Source organism: Gallus gallus, chromosome 4 (assembly GCF_016699485.2).
Source record: "Gallus gallus isolate bGalGal1 chromosome 4, bGalGal1.mat.broiler.GRCg7b, whole genome shotgun sequence".
NCBI classification, from domain to species: Eukaryota; Metazoa; Chordata; class Aves; order Galliformes; family Phasianidae; genus Gallus; species Gallus gallus.
The window spans coordinates 81,638,473-81,657,820 of NC_052535.1; the positions used below are offsets into that span (position 1 = coordinate 81,638,473).

General features: G+C 36.7%; 1 protein-coding gene across 1 annotated transcript in view; it reads right to left on the reverse strand.

The window, feature by feature from the left end:
* Positions 1-307: 307 nt before the first annotated feature.
* Positions 308-19,348, reverse strand: part of HTT (huntingtin) — a 78,073-nt gene continuing 59,032 nt past the window's right edge. Inside the window, 19 exon segments of the mRNA XM_420822.8 lie at positions 308-4,848; positions 5,616-5,656; positions 5,658-5,777; positions 6,403-6,565; positions 8,741-8,846; positions 9,004-9,217; positions 9,442-9,556; positions 10,345-10,535; positions 11,855-12,010; positions 12,743-12,872; positions 13,067-13,197; positions 13,999-14,081; positions 14,233-14,372; positions 14,752-14,906; positions 15,601-15,701; positions 16,127-16,253; positions 17,467-17,654; positions 18,527-18,622; positions 18,904-19,081. Coding sequence (XP_420822.3) covers positions 4,635-4,848; positions 5,616-5,656; positions 5,658-5,777; positions 6,403-6,565; positions 8,741-8,846; positions 9,004-9,217; positions 9,442-9,556; positions 10,345-10,535; positions 11,855-12,010; positions 12,743-12,872; positions 13,067-13,197; positions 13,999-14,081; positions 14,233-14,372; positions 14,752-14,906; positions 15,601-15,701; positions 16,127-16,253; positions 17,467-17,654; positions 18,527-18,622; positions 18,904-19,081 — 2,649 coding nt within the window. The 3' untranslated portion in view covers positions 308-4,634.

Genomic DNA, 19,348 nt, shown 5'->3' on the forward strand with positions numbered 1-19,348 from the left:
CCGTAGGACTGCTGCAGATGAAAACATCCTCATCCAAAAATACAGCTGTACGCTTACATTTTGCATTTTCTGATCTCGGAGTTTTGGCAAGCGTGACTATTAGGTATCATTAAAAGCTCAGTTGTGATAGTTTTTTTTATTGCAAACAGCACTGAGATTCTGAAGCATACCTACAACTGCAGACAGTTAGAGTATTCTTGCATATTGTTAAAATCCTCCCTGTTTGATAGCCGCTGAAAAGGAGACACCAGGGGAAACCATAGTGAGAATGCAACAAGACTTTTTTAAATAAACAGAGAAAAATGTCTTACAGCAATAGTCGTATTTTATTTTCTCTTTTAGTTTCAAATTGCAGTATTTTCAGCATTTCTTTAAACTTAAACATACATCTAAAATTATATGCTTTCCTTTTATTTTGAGTACAATTGTTCTTTGGGTTGGGGCTCCAAGCTTTCGCTCATCACTGCCCTCAAGCTCTATAAGACAACAGCACAGGGTGCTGTACATCACATGCCTTTGCCTTGTCCTTCGTCAGGTTGACCCAACTTGATGGTATGTGTACACAGACTGATGGGGATGATAAGCTCACACAAACGCACATGGAAAGAAAGCAGCGCATGCTTCACAAATGCTCTGCAGCATTCATACCCTGTCAACATGAATACAACTAAAACCTGACATACTATAGAAGCTCTCCTGGGTATGACTATGGGATTCTCAACATTTTTCAATGGATGCTTCAAAGTAGCATGCACAAAGAGTTCACCTGAAATCTCAGTATAAGAGTAGCATATTGAACTTCCCAGTAATTTTGCTACATTGCTTACTCTAGTTCTTACAGCAGCTTGCTTTTTTTTTTTTTTTTTAAACTTTAAAACAAGGAAACTATCTAAATTAAAGTACCAAAGTACTTTGCTCCTTTATAACTTTTATCATCTGTATCCCTGTAACCAGAATTGTTTTAAAAATAAAAGAGCAAAGCACTTAGCATTGTCCCATAGTTATTTCTATCATTAGTGCAAATTTTGCTTGGGATTGTACATGAAAAAGTCTGTTTTATGCAGTGAATGTACTTGAACCAACACCTTTTAATCCCACCTCATCCCTTTCAACCACTGGGTAAGATTCGGAATGACCAAATTTAATTAGACTGCTTATTGCTATACTTATTGCTCATTACACTCTAAAAATTTCTTTTATTTAGGAAGCATAAATGCTTAGGTATGACAGCTCCACAAACGTATGAGACAAAAAATACATCTGCTGCTCTTGGAGAACTGTCTCTGCAGTGCTTTTGACACAACCTCCTTGTCTGCTTTATGAAGTTAACAGTCTTTTAAAAAGGAGAACGGTAAGACAGAACGCTCTTAAGGTAAATCTATTAAGTATGAACAAATTTATTTTAATCCAAAAGCTTCCACTCATTCCCCACTTCATTTATCTAAATCTGCTCAATCGTTACTTAATGCCTAAGGAATGCTCTGTTTTTTAAGAAGCGAAACTTCTTGGTACTGAGAAGGCATTCCTACCAATGCAGGAGTACTGCACAATCACTTACTTTAGGGAAGAAATGACATCTGAGTATACGCTCAAGAGTTAAATACACTCACAATCAATTTCAACTGGCAAAAAGCATAATTAGAAAATATTCTGAATACTTTCAGTAATAATTTGCTTTTTTTTTTTCTTTAAACCCAACATCAGGATTTCTTGGTGACCACTGTTCTGCTGTTTTGTTCTGTTGTTGCAGTCCCCATCACAGACCTCTTGATTCTTGTCACTACAAGCAGGAAGGAGTGATTTCAAGTACAATTTCACTCCAAAAGAAGGGAGAGTGGGGAAAGCAAGTACAGGAAGAGGATAGCAAAGTGTGCCACAGGTGACAAGTTACATTTGAAGCACTACTTATGTGCCTTTTTCCACACTAGGAGGGCCCTTATTCCCTGCAGGTCACTGAGAACTTCTAAAAGGAGCTGCTGTTCTTTAGAAGTTCCAGAATCGTGTTCCAGGAGGTACGTATATACTATGACAAATCTCCAAGAGAAGTCCAAACAGATGGAGTAATTACTAGCAGTGAATCCATGAGTGTAAAACTGACTGCATCAGTTCTAAAGCTTGCCTAGAACTGGGTAATGCAACTATTTGCTTAAAGGCCATTTGAGGAAAAGGGGCTTTGTCACATCAGATGCTTCTCATCCAGCCGTGCTGACTGCTTGGTTCAATACACTCCTTTCAGTGGTTGGAAAGATTCTATGGCAAGTCCCAAATCAGTTGGTTTGGAAAGTTTCATAAAGGGACTAGCTCCCATTTTCCCAAGGTAAAATAACCAACTAGTCTGTGTTAATCACGAGGAGCTTAAAATTATGAAGAATTTAACAGTTTGTAACACAACACATACTGTTGGTGAGAATATGACTAACCTGATGCTTAAAAAATATATTAAAATCTATCTTAAATTTTGGAAAATAGCTTACAAAAATATCTTCACTTAAACTATATATCATACAAAAACTGACTGGTGTGTGGGTTTACAGTACAAAACGATTACTGGTGGTTACAAAAGGGAAGAGTGATCTATACTACCCTTAACGAATGCACAGGGCATTATATCTCACTGCCTTGAATTAGTCTCGTCAGAATTAAGATAATTTCCAATGCAACTCAAAACTTTCAAACAGTATCTATTAAATCTTTTTCTGAACTCCTATTCAGCTTCTTTTAAAAATCACCACAGTGCTGTGGCCCAAGAAATAAGAGTAACCCAACTAAGGGCAGAAATAATTGCTCTAGATAGTAAGATCTGTAGAGAGCTAAATACAGCAATGTCTACAGTTGTTTCTACTGCCCATATTATCAGTTTTGCCTTTTTAAGAGGAAGTGACACCAGTGGACAACTCCTTCTAGATCAATTTATGGGCAGGAGTAACAATTTTTGGTCTAGATTGGAATTAGTTTAAATACATGGGTTTAATAAATACAAATATACACATCTGTATACATTAAATGTTGTCACGTGTATAATTTCCACATATACATTATATACAGAAATACATACAAGTACATGCTCCTCCTGACAACACTATCTCATTTTTCCAAGTGTCACCAAAAGGTGTGATAAGAAATTGAAGAGAGGTTAAATACAGGACGTGACTGAAGACCCAGCAATCATTTTTATATAATTAAAAAATTATAACAAATATAACTAAAGACAAATGCTGTGCTTTCCCCATGTAACGCTCACAAATCAATGGGGTTTCCTGGGTGGTAAGTAAAAGCTACATCTGGCCCTGCGAAGTGCTATAGAACTGTTGATATTCATAGTGTGTGTCTAAAGCATTATGTGTATGACAGGTAATAAAAGCAGTTGTGTACTCTAACACCTTAGCCAGTCCCAGAGTAGACCACAGCAGCCTTCTGATTCTCAACTGCTAGTATAGATCTGTTCAAAGTGAGAGAGGTTTGAATCCAGTTGACTCTATGGTCTCAGTTAAGAAAAGTCAAATGGTTACTGACTACTAGGGAGCTTGCACTATTGTCTCTTAAATGCTGTGCAACAGATAAGAGCCATTTCTTTAGTATACAAAAGGCTGATCCAAAATAACTAGTCCTCTCTTTCACCATAACATCTCAAAATAAAGGAATTCAAAAGCTACAAGCGGACCACAAGAATGCCTCCTTAATATAGTCACTCAAGACACATTAAATCAACATATTCCAGTTTTAAAGCGCTTTAAGAAAAAGTGAGATGCAAAACAAGATGTAATCTGTACATTAAGATGGATTTTCAGAAGGAACATAAATTTGAGCACAAGGAAAAATGAGGACAATACAGATGACAAGACATTCATTAGCGTGGCTTCTGTTCATCTTGAATTACAGCACAGCTCATGCATCACACATCTTACAATTTTACATACTGTACATGATATAGAAATAGAAATATTTAAGTTAAAATTTCTTTTACTGATATACTGTACTCAAATTTTAAATCCTGAGAGGAAAAAAAAAAGAAAAAGGTGTGGTTACGTATGTGCACCACATCTCCGATACCACCAACACGTGCACCACAGGATATAAGAAAGTCTGGAGAGGAATTACATGCTGGAAGTGTAACTCATGAAAGCCATCTTCTCTTGTCTTCGTTTGGGAGAGACAAATCAATTCAACAATCTCTATTTCGTACTACACAACAGTATATACACGTACATAGAACTGTGAAGTTTTCTAATGAGTGCAGCTTGCAATAAGAGTGTTTCTGTCAGTTTCTTACCAGCTTCAACACAGTGGCTTCAGCTGAACATTAGGAAGAAGAACAATACCAGTTACCTTGCATGTAGCACTTGCTCATAGTTTACAGTTAGTAAGTCTGTCTCAGGTTAGTTCCAAACATCACTTGTAGAACACGGACAACTCCACCCACAGGTGCCTCGTGTCAAGAACAATAAAAACTACGCTAGATTTTTCAGGTGATTTCCAGTGCTACAGAGCACTTCTCCATGCATTCTGGAAGAAAATAAGTGGCAGGTCCATGTTTATCACAAATGCAACCACAGATACTTCCTCGATCTCTCATTTCCTATAATTTGTATCAGATTCCAACACTAGTCATGCAGTTTTGTAATGTGTCAGGACATTCAACATGCTGTGACCTTGTGGACATTTTGCAAACAAGTTAGGAGGCGATGATACGGAGTTCCTGGAGATGCTACCACCTCGAACACTGACTGAAAAGCCCTCCGATCTAATTCTTCATCAATCTGATGTCGGTAAAAGTCCATGGCCACCAAACAGAAGATGTTAACATCCACTTGCTCCAGTTTTCCCATTCTGCTGATAATATGTGGAAGACTGAGATAAGTTAAGGTCATAAATGACAGAATTTGATCGTATTTTGTTTCCTACTTGAAACACTGCTCTCCAATGAAGTGGTGTATATTTGAGTTCACTAACAATGTGAAAAACACTTTCATGTGTTCACTGAACTGCTACTACAGAAATCCTATTTCTTCAGTAGCTTAACACAATTTTTTATTTCCAGAAACTTACTTTACCCTAGCAGCAGTCTTTATCTAATGGAGGAAATGGTGCAATTAGTCTGAACTACCTACAGCCAAGGAGCAGTGATGTCATGAGGAAGCATTAGGAGATTTCAAACATGATGACATAAGTCTATTTTCTTGCCTAGTCATGAAAGGCAACACCTCTCAACTTTTTTTTTTTTTTGTATTTAATATTTTATTTTGTAGGAGCGATACAAGATAAAGAATTGAGAGGTGACCGCAGAGAGCTTTTTAAAAGCCTCTTAAAGTAATGAATTTCCAAATCAACCCAAACAGTCACAAGGAACAGAAATTTAAAAAATAGTTTTAGGTAACTGTACTCTCAAAATCTGTTTAGAAGTTCTTTCTTCCTGAAAAGAAAAACCTCAGGTACCAAAAGGACAATATCAAGCACAGTATAGATAGAGTAGAATTTTGTTATTCCGGTTAAGGTTTCTTTTGTGTGTGTACTAAATTGTGTATTAAGTTTACTACTTTTGCCCTCCTAAGCTACCAATGTCATTTATGGAATCACATTTACCCAGAAGTGACACACATTCAGTTTGCTTAGGATACATTGCTGAAATCCATTGACTGGTGGAAGCACTGACAAAAAAAACAGGAAAGACTCCACATTGCCATTGCCACAGGTGTCCTTTGTGTGAAATTAGAGAGAGACAGCATCACCCAGTCACGAACCATTGAGGACTGTCCAGTGGTATGCAGTGTCTGGAATACCTGCAAAAACATTTTACGTAGGAATAAAGACAAGACATAAAGACATGGGAAGGAGTTTAGTTTCTCTTTTAAAGATTTACCTCATCTATAAAGCTCTGAGATTCATAGAGTTGTTGGAGACAACTCCAACAAAGTGATTCTACAAAGTGAGCTCATGACACCTGTGGCAAATTGAAGTGAGCACACAAAGTGAGACCTGCATTGGGTCTCTGTTTTTAATACATAAAGGGTGGTGCATACATGTACTCTTAAGTGATGCACAAGCCCAATAAGTAGGTGATGAAACACAGGATACCAAGGAGCCTAACTATGTCTGCCAGAAGCTTGGCTGGTTTCAAAATACCAGAATGACCCAGAGTGGCTCCTCAAGACCAGAAGAATCCAAGCAGCAGAATCCCTGCTATTAATTTTCTCATTATTTTTTCATTATCAAGGTGATTCTAGATCCTCCATTTCCCCCAGAACACAAAGTTCATAGCAGTACACCTCAAACACTGCTGAATAGCTTATCAGATCTAGTGAAAGTTATATTTGCCCATTTTATTCAAGTACTGAAGACTGAAGAGCTGTCACTTACTTAACAGTTCTCTGAAACATGTAAGGAAAAAAGATAGACATACATTACCTTATAAACTACTGTTGCCATAAATTGTGGATAAGGCTGCTGATTGGATAGAAATTCTCCAATAACTTTATTCATTACATCTTGTGGAGGAAAAAAGTCATCAAGAAATTGCGGAAGGATTCGGGCCACTACTCTAGCTTCAAAAGGAAATCCCTTCCTGATCCTAAAAATAATAGAAAGATACCATTTTAAGATTTAATTCCAGTGAACATCTTGTTATTTTTCATATTAAGCACAATAGGAAGAATACTCTATTTTCATCTTTAGATAGACAAGTCTTAAACAAGAATTCAAGACTTCACCTCATCTTACACTAACAGTCTAGCCTAAGAAATCTAACAAAGCTATATTCATTCTTAGAAGTTATTCCATCAGCTGCCCCCCCAACTTTTTTTTCCACTTCCTTTCTCAAGTAGCCAACAAGATTTCACAATACAAATGCTGAAGAAGTTAAATGACAATTAAAAAAAAGATAGGGAGATTACTACTACTAATTATCAGAAAAAAGACCATTCTCTTCAACATCTTTTTCAATGACCTGTAAAGTGGGACTGAGCACACCCTCAGCAAGTTTGCAGATGACACCAAGCTGAGTGAAGCTGATATAACAGAAGGAAGAGTTACCATTCAGAGTTAAGCTTACAAAGTAGACCCACGAGAACCTAATGAGGCTCACCACTGTCCAGTGCAAGGTTTGTGTAGACCAGGAAGAACTCATTGAGACCAGCACTGTGAAGGACTTTGGAGTTCTAATGAACAGATAGATTTGAGTGTGCGCCTGCAGCCAGCAAGGTCAACTTATCCTGGGCTGCATCAAAAGAAGTGTGAAAGGTGAGGGAGGTGATTGTGCCTCTGACTCTGCTCTTGTGAGGCCCTACCTGCAGTACTGCATCCAGGCCTGGGGCCAACAGCACAAAAAGAACATGGCTGGAGCAGGTTCAAAGGAGGCTACAAAGGCTGGAGCACCTCCCCTATGGAGAAAGGTTGAGGGAGCTGGGCTTGTTCAAGTCTGGAGAAGAGGAGGCTCTGGGGAGACCTCATTGCGGCTTTCCACTACTTAAAGAGTGTTTATAAACAGGACAGTCTTACATTTTACTGATAGTGACAGGACAAGGGAGAATGGTTTTAAACTAAAAGATGCGAGATTTAGATAATAGGAAGAAATTCTTTACTCAGAGGGTGTTGAGGCACTGGAACAGACTGCCCAGAGAAGCTGTGGATGCCCCATCCCTGGAGGTGTTCAGGGCCAGGTTGGATGGGGCCCTGGACACTGATCCAGTGGTTGGCAGCCCTGTCCACAGTAGGGAGTTGGAGCTGGTTGAGGATGGGCTTTAAGGTCCGTTCCAATCCAAACTATTTTTGATTCTGTAATGAGCAGAACCTTGATTTTCATTCATAACATCTTTGCATATTTTTCACACAGCACCAGAATGACTAATATATAACAGAGAAAAGCACTGTAAAGAGGGGGAAATCTTCAATTTAAAGACTATCTTATTTAATGAACACTGATTGGAAAATCTTTCTAATAAACATTGCATCTGGCAATGTGCTAAGATCAAGATAGTAACTGTTGTAGGGAATAATCATAAGACATTTTCTGCTTCTAGTATTCCTGTTTGTTTTACAAACTCTTCAGAGAATTACTCAAGCACTGTTTCAGCTCTGTTCTCACTGAGTGCAGAACTGAAATCCTCATCCAGTTTTATGGAAAAACCACTGAACACACACAAAAAAGCCAACCATTATGCCACAAGCTACTATGCAAAATCTAACATGCTATGCTCACTTAACACAGCTTGAGATTGTCAGATCAGAACAGGGGTTATGAAATACTTCCATTACATGAGTTCCATGTGAATACAGAAATTTTTCTGTACCCTTTCACTGCAGTTACTTAACAGCCTTGGAAAGAGCAACATGTGGGTGGGGGAAGGGGAAAAGAGGTTTTAAATTCTTAAGGATGGTTTCAAAGATTATTTCCTGTAAACTAGGATTTATATCCTTGATTACACAGAAGACATCTTGAAAAGCACTTAAGGATTTGACCTGAATGGAGCTGGAAATACATTTATAAAGTATTACAGTTTGTGCAACACTGAGTATCAGTTAGGACATGTCTGTTTTCCATTTACATTCCTGTACACTTGAGCTGTGTTCGGCAATTCCATCAGTGTTACTGTGTATACTACAAGTATCAATTTTAAGCAATGGTAAGCAGAGAAATAACATTAATTAAATATTAGAACTGTCAAACAGAGAAGTGAGGAGACAGTGCCAATGAATCATTTCCCCATCAGTGCCCCATGACATATTTTATCACGTTTTATCCTCTCACCTATCAAAAAGAACAGATACTCGTTCCATAGCCACGATCACAGATTCACTGTCGGGGGCTGCAGGATTTGCATCTGTGGAACGACTTGGGCTGACTTTTTCCTTTCCTAAACCAAAATAATTCGTTACAAATTTACTGCAAATGCCAGAATAAGACCTTTTTATCCTTGCTAGCAAGAACAATTGAAAAAAAAAAATTAAAATTAGCACTGTTAGTAAGCTAGTCTTTCAGCACATCAAAAGGTATTTAAAAAACATAAATACCTGTGTACATGCAAGTCAGCATTAGCCCAAGAGCTGCCATTGCTCTGTGGGGGCTCTGCACATTCACTCTGTCAACACTCAGTTTAACCAGAGATTCACTATCCAGCCTGGAAAGCTGCTCCGAAAGGAGGAGTCGTTCTAATCCCCTCAGGACACAATGGTAAATAATGGATGGTGTTGATTCATCACTTCCAGACACCATGACTCCACACATCTGAAATAAAGAAAAAAGCCATCTACTTGTTTTTTGAGGTATGTTTAGGTCACCTTCTAGGAGCACGCTATTACAGCTTATGTGTAATGAACTGCATTGTAGGACTGCTGTTTAAAGGAAGCCTGACGAAAGTAAAACCTACATCACAAAAATTAAGAGTATAATATATTATGTGGTGATCTCAAGTTACATAATTACCTGTGACAGTGGGCATTACAACATACCTGTATAATTCCTGCAGAGAATTCAGGTCCCACATCAAGTGGATAGTTCTCTATCAAATAGAACGCAGCTGCACACATTACTAAGATATGCTGTTGGTTATGGACAGTGACACAACTGCAAATAAGAAAAAACACTAGTAGTTACTTACATAAGTTATCAAGGTCAGGAATTGAGACAATACAAACAAGCCCTAGAAATAGCAGGTATTTTTTCCACATCAAATTTATGTCGTTTTTAATCTGCAAACTGCACAACGTATCCCCAGGTGATTGGCACAAACATGTCACATGCTATAGGAGAGCACTAGTTTTCATGGAAAGTCAGTGCAACATTAACAAATATTTTTTCAGCAATATAATTTCAATCTATCAGTGCTTCACTTGTTTAGATGAAATTTATTCCATTACTGATCCTGCAAAGCTCAGTCAAGGAAGATGCCTTTTGACAGGAAAGTAATGAAAGGTTTAGGGAGCACAATTTAGCAAAGACACAGAAGTCTGAGAAAACAGTTTTCTCACCCTCAAGTAACTTTTTAGTTCTGTAAATAAAATCTTAAGCTGGCTAAGCTTCATTTGTAAGGTTTCAAGGAAAATGACAAGAACTTGAGCTGCCTGATACAATAACCTGCTCTACGAAGGACTGAACATGGCAAACCATAAAGGAGCATGCAACAGGTCCAGTCAGATGCAGAAAGAGTGCTGCTGCAAGAAAAGCTACTCCTAGCTTCTCCTAGTTCCAATAAGGCAAGCCTAGAAATCTTAATAAACTGTCTTTTTCTTTTGGTTGGTTTTTAAAGGTCAGACTAAAGTAAGCTAGTTTACTTAGACGTGTGTTCTTTCACTTAAACAAAACCTCCTGTTACATTAACTAAAAGACATGGTGGGAGGGGAGAAAAGTCTTACTGTGCTACTGCTCTCAAATTGGAGAGTAAATACTCGCTGATGATTGGAATGAGTTGCTTTGCTGTCTCATCAAGCAGATCACACTCAAGGATATAAAGAATTCCATGCAGAGCCCCGATTCGACTTGGCATATGGGTGCTTCTTAAGGTAGATTCCAGCAGTCGACTTACTGGTTCAGCCACAGCTTTATCCTAGAGCATTCAAAAAAAAAAGTACTCATTACAAATAAATACTAGTGAATCTTGCCACTTGGAAATACCTGGAAAAATTAAACATTAGCAAAACAGGCTGGCTTCAAATAGTACTTTGAATCAATGTCACAGGATAATACATCAGATAAGAGATGACTTGCAGATTAACTGACTGAACTAATGCTATCAAAATAACTTTTTACAAATAATATACACTATCCTGTAATTTATAACCAACAAAGTGTGCATAGTTATACATGCTATTAGGGATTCATTACTTATAGGACTTGGGCTGGAAACTGTCAGAATCATAGGATGGCTTGTGTTAGAAGGGACTTCAAGGATCATCAGGTTCGTAAACTGCTTTAAAAGCTGCTAACAGCCTGTGTACAAACAAATACTCTGCCATCTACTCAACTAATAGTAGGGTGCTCCACTTATTTTTTCTCCAAAACCAATGGCACTTAGTTCTGCACGTTTCTATTCATCACTCCCATGTTTAGCTAGTATTGTATACTTACCAACCTACAATAACCTACTGGAATACTCAAAAACTACCCTGTACTGTTAGATTTGAACAGTGAAATCTTATTTTCATTGCAATGTATTCTAAGTATTTAGTAGAAATTATTTATTTTGCTTTATTTTGGTATTTGTGAAGCATCTAAGATACAGGCCAGTTTTAGAATGCGTGATCTTAGCCGCCCTTTTTAAGCAAATTCTGAATGTGACAGAGCATGGGACAACATGCAGCTCTCGACTGGAATTAACCTTTTATTTTCTCCCACTTACAGAGATATGCAGCTGTTCACTTGTGGGAAAGTGTTATTAACTCACTGAGTGGGTAATTGCAGTGCAGTCAGAACAAGATGATCTCCACAGCTCCTTTAGTATGTCTGGCATCACTTCCACAGCATCCCCCTGTGCAGGTGCTGCTGCAACAGCTACTCAAAGTACTATCCCAAAATGTTTCAAAACTTTTCTTACCACTATTATCTATACAGTTTTATGTTAGTTTCATATAGAGTTAATAGAAATGTTAGCTCAAAAAGAATCTCATTTTTTTTCAGAAGTGGTCCCCTCTGAAATGTCCATTGAAAGATACTATTCTTCTCTGACATACATAAAGAGAATGACATTAATTAGCATTACTCCCTAAATATGGAATGACACAACAGAAGTAAAAAAAGAGCAAGGGAAAGAAAAGAGATACATAAAACAAAAAAGATCAACAACTGTCAGATATTGCAGTGGAAAATAAGGAGTAGTACACCAACACACTCATCAATTTGAAATAAGTTTCCATGAGAATTTCTTACCATCCCAAGAACAGCTGCAGCCTTACAAGTGGCTGGTATCAAATACTGTATAAGAATCTCATCTTCTGATGGATGCACCTTTCGCAGTTCTGTCAGTGTTGTATACATCATCTCAAACTGATTTCTTTCTGTAAATAAGTCCGATACTGCCAGGAGCTATGCACAAATTAAAATTGAACACACAAAAAGCCCGTTAGTAGTTCCTTAGAAGAGGCCTCTCCTTTAATTGTTAGCAAATATCCTTCAATTGACCAAGATGTTTGGAAAAATAATTAACTTGTGTAGAATTCTACCATACATCCCAGTAAAAAATTACCTCAAAACGGTCCTTTTTTCCCCCCCACAAAGTTTACAAAATCCAATCCACTACAGTAACTCTGTAAAATGAATGCACGCTGCCATTTACAATGTGTTCGAACGCCCAAAATTACACAATACATAATCTCCTGCAAAGACAGTTTAATCTAGGCCTTATCAGCACATAATGCCTATTAAGACACATTCTTTAGTCTTGCTTGTATACTTTGTCACTTTAGTCCTTTAATACATACATTGTCTTTTTTTTTTTAGGAAGAAAGAATAAGCAAAACCCTGAAATCTTTTTTTTGTAAACAATTAATTTTAAATGGACTGTCACATGACATTAAGATGTCTGTAATGTAGTAGCAAAATACTCAAATCCAGGTGCTTACACTGTTTCAAATGTTATAATGCTGTAGTTGTGCAAGTTATATTTCCGCACTACCATTATATCACTGCCAAGAAAAAAATACTTCTTTGAAAAAAGTCAGCATTTCTTACATATTAAGAGATCCTTTACAAATGATGTTTAACTCCAAAGATTTGTTAACATATCCTCAACAACTCAGAACAATATTTTAGACTTACTGATCGCACCACTTCACTAATCAGTATGACTGGCGTTCTCTTGTTAGGGCTTGATGGTAATATCCACTGACTATATAGTTCAAGTAAGAACTGAGAACAAGAATGTATATCTACACCAGCCCGATGCTTCCTGCAAAGCACAATAAGCAAGGGTTAAAAGGGATATTCTTGAACTCTGACAAAATGCTCAGTTTGAAATGAGTTTTAGTACTTATATTTTTATCTTATTTGCATCCAGTGTCCAATTAAAAAAGCTATTTTACTCCACTCTGAATTTTTATTATAGAAAAGGTTATTTGATAAGTTAAAGGAGACACAACATACCTGGTGTTAATAGGAGAGGTTGGTGGTGAGGAAGGAACAGGTACGTCATTCTCATCTTCCTCATCCTCACCCCACTCTTCTTCTCTCAGTGGAGTGATATTATTTCCTAACCATATGGAATGTATAGAGACCTTACAACAAGAAAAAAAACAAAGGGAATCCATCATTCAACGTCCTCAGTCAGATTAGCAGAATTCCAGAAGTCCAGCATACTTTTCATTTAAATTACAGGCAATGAACATAGCCTCAAACAACATCTACATGAATGGCACATCACAATTTTTTTTAAACCTTTTTCAATGTTTTAGTTGAACTTGGTACGACATGCACACATCATTCAAAGTTAACATACTAGATCCTAAATCTAAAGCCAAGTGAATGTATTTACAATTCATATTGAGCAAGAAAATAATTAAGAACAGTAATGACTGCAATTCAAAGTAATTGCAATTTCTTCTGAAACGAGAAAGGAATGCAATGTTAATTACTTTCACTCAGGCTATCTATAAAGAAAGCCTCTACGTTTCTTTATAAAATTGAAGAAAATCCCTACACTGGATGTATTTAAAGTTAAAATAACATTGTATATTTTATGTCCAGTAATTTTTCTTTTCCTAAGAACAGCTGCATGTTTGCAATAGCAAGTTAAAATCCAATAGCTGAAGTTAAACCTAATACCACATGGGCTTTTTAACACATAGGGCTGAAGAGTAGAATAATTCCATAGCTGGCTCAAAGGCCGAGCACACACACAAAAGCAAGAGTTCTGAGAGGTGGATTAACTGGCTGAGAGGAATCATGCAATTATGATCTACTCTTAATGTCAGAGGCCTTCGTTTAAATTTGATGTTAAGCAACATTACTCAACCGGATTTCCAAGAATTAGAAGAAAATGTAATAAAAGCCAAGTTCAAAATTAAGTTTTAACAAACCTGCCCCAGTTTATAATCCATATCTCCTATTTCTCGTTCAGTATTGATTTGTAATAGGAGTTTTTCATGGCTGATAAGAGCACCTATAACAAAACAGAAGGCAATTTTTAAAACTATGTATGTCTTAAAATGGCTTATTTTCCTGCAAACTGGGTTTCAAACTCCTAACAGTATCATTTCTACTTTTTAAATCTGAGAGAAATTCACTCCCTCCCTCCCTCCAAAGGCACCTACCTGTACTAACAGGAGAAAGTGATGGAACAGGGTCCCAAGCTTGATATAAGTGATGAGTAGCAATATTATCTCTCTTAGATACCATTGCTTGGATTTCTTGTTCAACAATTCCCCTGATAACACTTAGCTTCCTCCCAAACCTGAAAACCCAACAAGAAATGATTAAAGCATATTTTCCCTTTAACAATTCTGTGCAAGTCTGACTAGCTTACTCTACAATGCTGCGTCTACACTTACTTGCATTTTAAGGGATGCTAAAACTGAGAAATGTTTAGAGATACATTCTGCACACTGTTGACTAGAATTTACATTCATTGCCTTCTTCCAGATACTGTCTTGTAACTCAGTAAGATCATGATGCTAAGTCCACGTGGCTTCTATGCAAACAGATCCACCTTTATAAATTCATTAAAAAAATACAGTCTGTGCATTTTTGCTATTGCTAGATTAAACTAAATGCAGTTACATATTAATCACAAGTATAAATTTACACATTTCAAAGTAAGTGGAAAAAAATACCTTGTATCCAGAGCTTTTAAAGCTTTGTTGCGAGGCTGCTGTTCCAAACAGCTGACTGCTGGATTGCCTGCAACAGGTATTGTCATTGCACTCAGCACCAAGGAAGTTATGGCTTGTACTGCAAGAACATTAATTTGGGTCCTCTCTGTATCTTCCTGTAAAATGAACTTACTGTAATTTGAATTGGAAAAAAAAAAAAGAATCCTGAAAACCCTGAATATTGGTTTGTTACCTTCCACTAAATTACCATTAACAAGTCTGGCAACTAGACTTCTTCCTAGCCAGATATGTAGCTGACACTGACAGATGCAATACACACTGAGCACTGCAACTAGCAGAAAGGCATCCCTCCATCACTGAAATTCTACATGCACGCTCTTATCCTAACAGGATTAAAACCTGAAGGTGTCCATTTCAGAGCGTTTAAAGTGTATATTTTCTTTGTTTGAACCAATCCATTAGTTATCTGTTGAAACGAAGTATCAAATGAGACCAAATCTGAGTTGGATCGTTCTCAAAAAAGTTTCCATGTTAGCTAATTTTATTCACAACGCTTTTAGGAAAAGAAATCAAACTCATCGTTGATTTTTCAACAGCATTTTTTCTGGGTATCTTTAGATACAGTCATTACTCTAATACTGCTTTCAAACCATGATGCTACAGATTCACTATTTAGCACCATTGATAGATAGGTCTAAACTCACAGGGACAAGCAAACAAGGAACTAAAACCAGAAAGTCTCTCCATTTTGATCACCACTTTTTTGTTTGACAGACTTATTAACAGAAACAGCTTTTCTTAGTTCCATCTAAAAATTTCATCCAAAAAACATTCAGTGAGCAACATTACCTCTTGCTGGTTCTCTTCTTGGTCCATTACAATAGGCTGAGTTACAAGTACACCAAGCAAAGTAGCCCACGTCTCTTCAAACTGGGTACGGCTGATCCAGCCTAAGAAAACACACAGTGATAGCCATTTGTGTCATGTGTAATACAAAACTAAACATGAAACGACATCAAATCTGTAGAAACAATGTGCTATTTCATACTGCTTCCTCTTCAACTGAGGATTTTTGTAATCACTACAGCTTAATTATAAACTGTTCTATTTTAGAAAATAAAAAAATGGAAGGGCTCTGAACAGTATAATCTTCAGGTTCTTTTTTTTTCTTAGTTTTACCATACATTTAGATATTTTGACTTCCCAATGTTAAAAAGTATGACATCTATAAGGCTTTCCAAAATAGAGGAGCATCCAAAAGCTAGACTTTCTTAGAGGACTGTTGTAGCACCAAACTCAGTTATCTGCTAACTTCATTGCACAGGCAAAATGCTCAGTAAGAGCTAACTGCATTCAGTTTTAATTCTGTACGTACCAAGTGTGTTAATGCGATAGATGAACTCTTTAAAGATCTCTTTTTCTTGAAGAAATTCTACTGGGATTTCAGGAAAAACTGTGCCAAAGTCACCTGCAGGCTTTGGCGACCAGCCTAATTTCCAGACCTGGTGAAATACGAAGAAAGAAAGATTACTACTGTTCCAAAACAGTAATTGCACTAACATGACAATAATACTTGTGTATAGCACCATTGAAATGCAATGAGACACAAATCAGTAAAATAATTCTCCAAATAAAGAAACCATACAGAAAGATTATATAGCTAATGCAGCTAGCACGTTTTACACTAACTTTTTCTTTGCATATTTCTCACTATGAGAGTTACAGCGTTAAAGAAAAATGTTGCTGTCACATATTTCAGTTTAAAACTTAAGTTATGCTAAGTGCCATGTAACACCTGGATTGAGTACAGAAATGATACTGAAAGGTAATACAGGGATAATAAATAACAGATGGCTAAAGAAGCATGAAGATGCATCTGAGAGTGGTCAAAAAAGTCTTGATTTATGAAATTAGTATCTTTTGCCATCCCCTCATAAACACAGTGCCGAGAAACTGTATAACAGGGATCAGGAAATCCACTTCTGCTTTACCTCATAAGAACTTAGATACATTTCAGATGATTGTTTTCTCATATTGTCAATGGTTTAAGGTTAAATGATTTGAAATCATTTCAGAACATTAACAATACACTGGCATTTAATACACAGTGTTATTAAATCTACACTGTGTCTGCCAAAAAGGAGAGACTGAAATACTTTGTCCAAAGGATCCATGATGACTTAGGAAAAAAGGGTGATGCACAATCTAGAAGTACCTGCATAGTATGCCATGGTACCACTACTAAGCACCTGAGTTAGTTTAGACACTGGGATCACCTCAGCATCCTTGCATCATTGTGGTACTTACTTAGCAAGGCATCTAATGAACTTATGCATCCAGATGTCAAAGACATCCATGTATATTTTGCATTCTTTCCAGGGTTAAACGATTTTGCAGAACAGAAGGAAATATTAAACCCTATCAAAAATCCCAAATCCTTGCCTAATTTTCTTTCAATTACAGCCTGGACATTCATTCACACAAGAACGTAAGGAGCAAATTACACCCCATTCTAGTTAGAATTCTTACTTCAAAATTAACTTTATCTCATATCTTTACAAAGTTTTACTATTTAGAGTTTCAAAAGCTAAACTGGCTGATCAAAGTAGGTACTGATCAAGTCCTAATATATAAGTTAAGATGCAGTCGAGTTTGTTTATCCAAAAAGTTCTTCGAAAGCTTTTACAGCCTGAAAATTAAACATAACAAACATACCAAGGGAGGCACTCTTGTGTAACTGTTCACTAGAGGCAGCCTTGCTAAACTGATGATGATATTCTTGAGGACAGGAGTAAGAAATGCTGGGATACTGCTGTTTCTATGATGACCCAAAGCCAGGACAGTCTGCAAACATTCCACCATCTCAGCTACCATTTCACAAGCTGCAGTAATGTGTTTCATTTCTTTTGGAGGAGAAAAATAAATTTATTTTTAAGAATCTATTCAAAATACACCAGTTAAGATCATATAAAAAGTGTAAAAGCTTAATTAAAATATATGCTGTCTAAGAAGTACAAAACCACACAAAGGACATAGACAAAGAAATGTTCTACAGCAGTTAGCTCGTTAAAACAAATACTACCACCACCTTTCCTGCAATTGTTTGTATTGCTTGCCAGTCTCAGTGCTAGAGAATATCAATAGCTGAGATCTGCCAGCAAAGTAGAAAACATGCAGGTTTCCTAACCCCAGCAACAGCAAGCCACATTGAACAGAGCTTTTCTTACAGTTTTAAGTGACGAAACTCACTTATTTCATAACAAAGCACTTTCATAGCTCTCTCTGAGCTAGATCTGATAAACACATCAATTCTCTACATGGAAATGAAATCTTACTCTCTACAAGCACAGCTGGATATAGGAGACAATGCTGCCCACTCTAGAGGACTACACCTGACTTTCACTCAGTACCGTACTCTCTCCCATTAGAGTAGAAAGGCAGGAAATGAATCTGTCATTTGTTTTAGGAGAAATATTAATAGTTAAATTTTACCCTCATGCGAAATTTAAAAATCCTACAGCATTTTCAAAAGCTGTCTGCAGCACGCTGCACAGCTGACAAAACTGCCCAAAGAAAAATCTCCATTAACATTTCAAGCTTTCAAGTCGAAAATACACATATGAAAACTGTCAATCTATACTTGATAAGCATTTATCAAATAGAAGTAAGCTTTCAGATGAACTATTGTTAAAAAAAACACAGTAATTGAAAGGGGACCTACAAATTTTTCTTTTGTGAAAACTGAAGACAAACACAGAATTCAATGTCTACTTACTGTGCATGTTTGAATCAACTTCATCCTCGCTTAAGCCTTTTGAAGCATTCTTCTTCCTTTCAGGACTAAGAAGTTGATTTCCAGGTTCAACGGCAACTGAATTTAGACAAAAATATGTAACAGTAATATCTTTTAAATATCACACATTCTATTTTTTTGTACTTCAAAACCACAAAGCAGTTAAAAATCTACATTTCCAAGGCACTTGCTGAGATCAAAAATAAACACAAAGTTTTAAGTGTTAAATTAAAATACTAAAAATAAAGTGTCACAGAATTGGCTAGAAAGGCCTCACAGGACATACTGCTAACACCCAGCATTGGATCACTGGGACTATCAGGATTTTTTTTTTCCATAGCTGTTCAAATGGGACTCACCTGCTTCTATGATAAACTTAATGCAATTAATTAAAGAGCAAGCATATGTCACATTGGCTGCAGAAGCCAGCAAATTCCAGAGGCTCGGCTGCTGTAAAGTCAGACAGCAACAATCCAGAGCAGCTTGCAGATCTATACTTATTGGAAGTCTGTCATGTATTAAATGCCATGATAACGCCTATGAAAAAATAAAAAATTGCCATTAGAACAAAATTCTGAAAACATATGAATTTATAGTTGAAGGTTTTTGATGGTTTTTGGTGTTGTTTTTTTTTTTTGTTTACAGCAATATGTAATGTATATATTTTTAATCAGTAAGTCATACAGAATAAATGATTTTGTTTCTTGAGAAAACAGAAAATTACAAGAAAATTAAGAGCATTATACAGGGAGAAAAAAGAAAGCAAAATAAAAATAAAAAACCCTTGTCTATCCAATGCCCCAG